At 31.3% G+C, this 9156-nt stretch overlaps 1 protein-coding gene across 2 annotated transcripts in view; it reads left to right on the forward strand.

Annotated features, from left to right (window-relative positions):
- LOC148942198 (protein HID1) overlaps positions 1-3989 on the forward strand; it is a 116232-nt gene extending 112243 nt beyond the window's left edge. For both annotated transcript variants that reach the window (XM_089102864.1, XM_089102865.1), the window contains exon 16: positions 1549-3989. In XM_089102864.1, coding sequence (XP_088958990.1) covers positions 1549-1612 — 64 coding nt within the window. In that variant the 3' untranslated portion in view covers positions 1613-3989. The remainder of the gene's footprint in view (positions 1-1548) is intronic.
- The last annotated feature ends 5167 nt before the right edge of the window (positions 3990-9156 follow it).

Here is a 9156-nt window from a genome sequence, read left to right on the forward strand (position 1 = left end):
AACCTCGTTCTTTACGATAATTTTTTTTTTAGTAATTAAAAAAAAAACTTCCGAAAATGAAGTCTTTCAAAGAAAAGTAAAGAGCCATATTAAACTTAATACCAGCAGAAATAAATTCTTATATTAAGTCAAACTCAAAATGACCAGAAATTAAAATTAAAGAATTAATGAACCCCAAAACGAACAGAAATTACATAAACAATCATAGCAAAGATACAGAAATTATAAGTCGAACTTAAGACGAACAGAAATCACTACAAACAGGAGTTTGGTTACTGCCCCTCCCCTAACCGTAGGAGTCTAAAGCCTATTGCGTAAAAGTTTACGGTACAAAGTTATTACCTTCACTAAAATTTTTCTATCAGCTTAGCCAAATGTCTATTAATAATCACCCCGAAGAATTGGAAAATTTTGACCGAGCATGAACCGAGTTTAACTCTCTAAAATTTTAATTCTAATTTTAAGTTTTGATTTCATTTTGGATCCAATCTGACATTTTCTGCCTAAGTGAATATCCCCTCGTCAGAGTTTATTTTGAAATGCTGTTGAGACGAAAAAAAAACTTAAACCTTACATACTAAATGTATAGACCCCATAGCAGTGTTTTTACAAATATTGAAGAAAACCACCATAAAAAAAAAAAAAAAAAAAAAAAAAAAAAAAAAAAAAAAAAAGGTGCATGCATGTGAATATGTATCTTGTTCTTCACCAAATGCAGAACTGCGAAAATCATATGCCTGCTGGTGTTCTGGGATTTGACTCACAAAGTCGAGGGTCAAATCACAAAGACCATTGCCTCCTCCCAGGCACGTACGTGGGAATTTGTTTCCGGGGGGGCCAAATCCTTCGAATCCTTTATTTTGTGAAAAGTATCAGAAAATTATGGGGGAAACAATAAAAGATTTCGGGGGAACCGGGCCTGGACCCCCCCCCCCCCTTGGCGTATCTGCCACCCTCCTCCATACCTCCTAAAATTATTTGTTTTCTTCTTCTACCTTAGAACCATGGGTTTCGTTTTACAATAATAGAAAGTGTATGAAAATTCTATTAGTCAAGTTCAGTGACATATAGCACCAGTGTGGCAGAAAGAACACTAAATATGCGCAAGAAAAAGTAAGGATTGACTAATAAGTTATATCCCTTTAACTTGAAGTTTTTTATTCGCCTTTTTGTTGACGCTTTTGTGATCTATGCGAGATAAAATTGCTGCATGGCTTAACCATCGTTATTGTGAAGGAGTTCTGCCAACGAAGCACTCCGTTTGCTATTAACATTTTCCGAAGACCAAATCCTACGGAGATAAGGTATCCAGTCTGTGGCAGCTACTCCATGCTTTTAATCATATTTTAAGTTTTTTTTTTCAAAAATGATTTATTAATTCGATCTTTTGCCTTCTTTTCTTTTTTCTACTTGTCCTATGTCGTCTTTTCTTCGATCTTATGTGATTATATTCAAGAGATTTTAATTCTCATTTACAACCTATTATTTCTTTATTGTTTTTTTAGATCCTTTGTCATAAATCTAAAACGCTATTTCTTTTTTTTTCAGAAATATTGATCCTCCGATTTGGTATGACACTGCTGTTCGCTTGTTTGAAATCCAAAGAGTTTAGTTTACATTCGTTCGTTTTCTAAAGACATTCTGAATCCAGGAACAACAGACAGATTGTTAAAAAAGAAGTTGATTGTAAAAAAAGTCTTGTGTTGGGTTTTATAGTAACATTGCTTTTTTTTTATCTCAAAGCTCCTAGTCTAGATCGTGGAATAATCTCCTAGGAAAAGGGGGTCTAAGTTCCTTTACCTTCGAATTTTACATTCCACAGAAAGGGTTATCCCGAGCTACATTTCATTGAGGGCAATGGGTTGTCGTAGGTTTCACCAAATAAATACCTATTTTTATCAGACTTTCTGATGACAAATTTTATTAACGATATTCACAAAACATTTTTGCTAAAAATTTTTTTAGCTCTTTTCTAAAGAGCGGGTGACGCTGCTATTATCTCCAGAATTTTTAGCTAATTAGTGTATATTTGCTTTTCAGTGAATGTATGCCTCCTCCCTTCTGAATATCAGAATCCCCTATCCTTTAAAAATCCAAACCTTCTCCTCGCTCCCCCCCCCCCTAGAAAAATTCCTAGTGCCTGAATATTGCGAACGCTTTAGGTGTGTATTATATAGTATACATTTATGAATGTTACCTAAATTGGCTTTTACTTTCCTCTATATCTCTTTGAGCTCTTGAATACTCTTTTACAGATTGACGAAAACAATAAAAATGTCTAAATTGACATTTTTATTCGCAATGGACGTCGCAAAAGCAGGTTCAGAAAATTCAGACCCCCCTCCCCAAATGAAAATTAAACGTTACAAAATTTTCAGCCGATATCTCTGGATAGCCGTCCTCAGTCCCAAAACTGAAAACTCAATTGATATATAAAACATAGTGATTAGACCAGATTAACGACTGGCTCTTATGTTTGATTGTCCTTGTTCATACCCAACGGCTTCCATAGAAAAAAGGGTAGTATCAAGATTAGAATTCAGGTTGAAATTTTTCATCCTTCTTATTTATTTATTTTGTGGTTTTAAAATTATGTTTTTTACTTGTTGCTTGCAGTTTTAAACTGATTTAGATAATGATTTTATTTTAAGTGTGTTTTATGATTGTGTGTCTCGTCTCGGCTGGTTTTCAGGGACTTCTTTAATGTTTTCATTTTTGAATGAAATCGAATCTCGTTTTGTCATTCTGTCGTTTTGAATTTTTATTCACTCTTACCAATATCTAAATTAAAGTAAATAAAATTTTTAACCAAATCTATCTTGGCTAAAAGAAAAATATATTTGCATATCACCAAATGTACACATTAGCAATTCCTCAGATTTTGTAAATTAAACTTTATTCAAGCCGTAAAGTTGCGTTGGTTACTACCTAATGTGTATTTTACACCTATTTTTAAAGTAAAAGTCTACTCTATTCCAGTGTGTGTACTGTACATTGTTTTAGAAATTAAGGCTTCAGGCCTGGTCCGCCCTCCAATAGTGGCCTGTAGAAATCTGATTTTTTTTTTCCTTTTTTTGCAATTTTCTGTATAATTTCCTATGTTTTTGATATAATTCACATTTTTTTTCTTTTTGAGTTTAATTTGTCCCTTCCTCTCATTTGATTTTGCATTCAAGTATTTCGTTTTCTTCGTTACATAAATTTCATTTCCCTAACTTATATTGATTTCTCTTATGTACCTTTAAGAGTTTTTCTCTAATTTACCTTTTCTTCTGTCTCTTCTTTTTCAGACGTAATTTTGAAAAAGATCAGTAAAAAGCCATTATTCGTATTGGTGTAAATTCGCTACTAGTCACTTTTCTTATCGTCTAGGTAGTCAGACTGTTGCCAGTAATACTATTAATTAGGTACTAGACATACCTGTTATTAAGCTCTAAGACCAAGGTAACTTTTAAGAGTGGAAACTGGTGCTAGTATTGAAAAAAAAACATCATCTAGCATCTGGTGTCTCTTGGTATTTTTTAAGCTGTATAATCTTTTTTCTGTCAGGAACTGAGTTTAGATTAATTAGATTAATTATTTTATATTTACACTAAAAAAAATGCAAAGAAATGCCAACCGTTAGATGGCGCTGATGATTTTTTTTTTCACTTGTGCCAGTTTCCAATCTTGTAAGTTGCCCATACTCTTTGCTCTAAGACAATTATTATTTTTTATTATTATATACATATTATATATTTTATTATTATATACAATTATTATTTATATAAATTTCTGCCGAATGATGAATTTATTCCAAGAATTTTTCTTTTCTTTTTTTTAGTTCTAAAACTGATTTGTGAGACTTTCTGTTTTACTAAAACAATGATTTAATATAAGTCTAGATTGTCCTTTATTTTATTATATTAAACTTAAATATTTATTCATTATCTGCATCGCCATAGACATTTTCTAATGGTGTCAGGTCAATTTGCTATTTTTCAGTGTTTCTTTCTGTAGAGCATAATAAAAGTATGAACCTATTCTTTATATTAATTTCCAAATTTTTGGTAGGAATTTTTTCAAAATATCCAAAATCACCCCAAAAATATAATGGGTCTTTCAATGCTAAATCTTTTTCTTTACAGAAAATTTAACCAAATGTAAAACTGTACTAAAAAAGACCATTTAAGCGAATTAAAAAGCAAAGAAAATCCTAAACAATTTATACCAATTTTATTTACAGTATTTTTTTTTTTTTTCGTCGTTTGATTCTTAGGTTTAGCCCTGTGGTAGCACAATATATACATGCTTTGATTGACAATAAGGGCCCTAAATATCGATTTCCGCTGCAGCAAGGCTGGACTACAGGCTTTATGCTTGTATATATATATATATATATATATATATATATATATATATATATATATATATATATATATATATATATATATATATATATATATATATATATATATATATATATATATATATATATATATATATATATATATATATATATATATATATATATATATATATATATATATATATATATATATATATATATATATATATATATATATATATATATATATATATATATATATATATATATATACATATGTTTGGCGGCCAAATCTCAAATTCGCACTTTTTTTTTCTTCAATGCAGAGAATACTGCAATACTGCCTACTCCAATTTGACTATGTGATAATTGTCCTAATCAGAAATAAAGTTTCCGCAAATTTGTAAATCAAGATTTTTAAAAATTGTCAAGAAACTGAAAATCTATTAATATAACAAAAATATTGACGAAGACCACACTGCCTTTCCATATCAAACAAACACAACTTAAAAACAATAGGGAAATTTTTTCCAAGACAGTGCAATTTAAATCGGTGAATATTTCGGCCCTATGTCCAAGGGCCGTCTTCAGCACAACATTAAAGAAAAAAATATATATAAAAACAAACTTACATTAAAATACGAAGTTTAAACTAAAAATGCTTTTAAAAAACGCTTTAAAAAAAACCTTTAAAACAGCCCTAGTATCCTTAGGGCTGTTTTAAATGTTTTTTAAAAGCGTTTTTTAAAAGCATTTTTAGTTTAAACTTCGTATTTTAATGTAAGTTTTTTTTTATATATATTTTTTCTTTAATGTTGTGCTAAAGACGGCCATTGGACATAGGGCCGAAATATTCACCGATTTAAATTGCACTGTCTTGGAAAAAATTTCCCTATTGTTTTTAAGTTGTGTTTGTTTGATATTTTCTATTAATATAACATCACAGCTGGTGCTTCATCCTGGTTCTCCAAAGGGCGAAGGGTATTAAAGTGAAGCGAGGAGCGATTCGGGCTAATAGTAACAAAATCATGGTTGTTGTATCCGCTGCAACATATTTCATGGTTTCAATATGCTCAGCAACCTATTGAAGGGCAAAATCTAGCCGATAGTAGTTGAAAGTTTAAAAACGCGGTTTGAAAAATTATGGAAAAGGGGGTACCTATGATCGCTCAGTGGGTTTCACCTCAGCACGTATACGGGACCCGAAGTTTGAACCCAGCGGTGACAATGCACTGCAGGGCCGACAGAAGTACCTCGGTAGTGAAGAAGTGTCGTTAATTCGATACAACAACAAATGGAAAAAGCTGGCTTTTGCTATATCCTCAGGAACAGTGAAGGTAGTAAGTTGAAGATTTCAGAGAATGTTAAGGTATATGTTGAAATAAAACAAACAAAAATCTTTGCATCCAGTTTGTCAAAATGGCGTATGTGAAAAATCTCAGGAACAGCTAAGAGTATTGAGATAAAACTCACAAAGAATGCTGAGGTTCATATTCAAATAACTCAAAAGACAGCATGTGCATCCAGGTTGTCAAAAGGACGTATCTTAGAAATATCAGGAGCAGCCTAGGGTAGTAAATTGAAATTTTCAGGGAATGCTCAAGATCAAGGACAGTAGATCTTACTTAAAATTAATTTAAAAAAAAAGACTCCGAAAAATAAGTTTTTCAAAGAAGAGTAAAGGCCATTTTAAACGTAAGCTCAGCAGATAAAAATACCTTTTGAAATTCAAACTCAAAACGACCTGAAATTACTATTAAAAAATAAATGGTACCCAAACGAACAGAAATTGAATAAACAATCATAGCAAAAAACATACAACAAGTAATAATATAAATGAATAAATAGGTCTTATAGCGAGTAATGCTTCGATTGAATATGAAAATCCAGCTTAAAACGAAAAAAACTATTTTGCTATTGAAGTATAAACGAAACCTAAAACGAACAGAAATTAAATAAACAATCAATGCAAACAAACACACAAAACATATTACTGTAAATGAATAAATAAATCTTAAAATGAGTAAAATTTAAATTGAATATGCAAATCAAGCTTGAAATGAACAAAAATCACCACAAACAAGAGTTTGGGTATCGCCTCCTTCTCTTACTGTAAAAGTCTAAAACCTATTGTGTCTTTGGCGCACTCCCAGAGACACTTCAGATAACGCAATAATTATCCCTCACTAAAATTGCGAGAGACCAGCATTCCAACCTTAATCCTACGATCGGTTATAGGATAAAAAACAGGCAACCTAATTATCATAAACGACTAATTATCATAATTATCGTATATAATCGTAAATACAGAACAGCAGTTTTAGACGAGGGGTAGATAACTCCGAATGGTTCCTAATAAATAAAAGATAATAAGGCAGTAATATGGCCTAAAGGGGGGCGTAGTGCTAGGTGCACTCACAGGAGTGCCTAATGTAGGGGTGGCCAACCAAATTATCTTACGGGCCACTTTGAAAATACATCATAACTCCGCGGGCCGCATATAAAATTACATATATCCATATTAGATTTTGACCTATTATAGATATTTTTTGGAGCGACAAACTGAAAAATAATGAATTTTCACCAATTTTGTTTACTATTATTGTTACATATAAACATAGATAATATAATAATAATAATGATACTAAATGAAAATTGTATAAAATATATAATACTAACAATAAAAAAATAACAAAATAAAAAATAAATCATAGAAAAATATTTATTTCACTAGGGCAATATTTATTTCTTCACTTTTTCACTTAGCTTTTGGAAGTCGATCTCAATTTGGGTATCTACATATCGTAATTGGTGTTGCAGGTTAGCGTCCGTTATGTTTGAGCGTGTTCTGTGTTTGGTCAATTTCGTTTTCGAAAAAAATGATCCGCATGTGTAAGTTCAACCAAAAGCTCTAACACCTTTTTGTGCCAAATTTCTTCAATTGCATAATTTTTCTTTTGTGACAAATGTTAAAAAAAGATCAATTTTTGACTATGAATTTTCAAACATGCGTTTTAATTCATTATTGCGCTGTATGTCAATCAGATCCATTTGGAGATATTCTGAAACAGACTCAATTTAAACATGAAAAAGAGATGAATATATTTTAAAAATTTTTGGTGTGTTTTTTCCAACTCTAAATTATTGAATAAGCTTTCAAAAGCATCCATAAGTTTTCTTATTTCTGTCGCATATTTGATATAATTGTTAAATTTTCATTTTTAAAATGCTTTCAAGAATGGAAAGTGGTGAGCATTTGCAACGGGATCAAAATTCAAAACCTCAAAATTTTCCAATTAAAGTTACTCAAGTAAAATAAAATCACCCAAAATATGAACCTAAGAATTCAAGTAACCCACGGATCAAGTAATGCTTAATCGTCCAATTTAAAACGTAGCAAAATAATTGTATCTTAATTGGACAAACTTTGTAAAAAATCTTTCCCACAGAAAATGTAATAGCAATAAATAAATCCGCTTCTGTGTCGCCAAAAAATGCAATAAATATCAGTGTGACCAAACGTTACATGACAGACGGACCAACAATATAGTTTAAATTTTAAGAGCTTGAATTCCCAAGCTATCAAGAGAAGGTAGAATTTATTATACACAAAATAGCCACTAGAGATACAAAGTATTTTGGTGTAACCTAGTTGTATTGTCCTGAAAACTAAGTTTAGGATTCTGTATTCCAATGCAACTAAGTTGTATTGTCCCTTAACAAGTTTCACAGTGATAAATTATAAGCCACCTGGAAACTAAGAGACATGTCGTTAGCAATAAAATTACAAAAGTAAAACTTTGTTTTGTCAGGAAAAATTCCAAAGTGGATTCTTAGAGCTATAAATCGTATCAAAACTGAAGTAGCCAATTGGTGTATCCCTGTCCAATAAAAAAACATAGGACATACTATGAACCAATAGGACCAATGTAAAGCATGTTTTAGCAACGCCTGAATATAACCTCTGGCGAAATTGGACGGTATAGTTCGTAGAACTTAGCAATTTTGCGCCAGTCTATAGTTAGTCGAGAATGAGTCTAGAACCAGTCTAGAAGGAGTTTTTAGAACGAGTTTACAGTGATTCTTTGAGTAAAATTTGAGAGCAATTAAATGTAAGTGATCTAACTATTGAATTGTATATGCCTCAGTCTATAACATTGTCCTAGTGCCTATGACTGTGAAGTGTTATATAGAGAATTTTGATATTCCTGAAACAGCTTTGTACCGCTAATGTGAGTAAAAATAAATACATTACTTTCTTTTTTTTGTCTTCATGTTAGCATTTCTCAAAATAATTAGTCCTTTTGGCTCCACCCGCTCCCTAAGGAATCTGAATCCTTTCAGTCTGATTTCGACTCAGTATGGCCTTTAACAGATGCTCCCCGTTTGACTCGCTATTTTAATTCCTCGCTACACGAAGCTCCCCCTCGAACTATGGTATACAATATAAGAAAGATATAAGGAAAACCCCCTCATAAAAATATACCGAAAGAAACAAAAAAAGAAAACCCCTCATTAGAATTGGCGCGGCGCTGTTTAAAGGAGCAAAACACAAGGACAAAATTTTCCACAAAAAAAAAGATTATTGAGAAATACTACGCATAGAGAAAGTGCAATATTTTTTTAGGCCTAAGTCTCCCTATGATAGTAACAAAAAAAGTATACTCCCTAAGAAAAAAGATATATAGAATCCCCTCATAAGATAAGAGAAATTTGGAAGTGTCAAATTTGAGTTATATAAAAAAAAAACAGTGCCGAATTTTAATTATTTTTGAAAATACTTGCCAATATGTCGTTAGATTCAAACGAACAATTGATAAAACAAAAAC

Source organism: Artemia sp. Qi Xiang Cuo, chromosome 17 (genome assembly GCF_049724085.1).
Source record: "Artemia sp. Qi Xiang Cuo chromosome 17, ASM4972408v1, whole genome shotgun sequence".
In the NCBI taxonomy this organism is placed as follows: Eukaryota; Metazoa; Arthropoda; class Branchiopoda; order Anostraca; family Artemiidae; genus Artemia; species Artemia sp. Qi Xiang Cuo.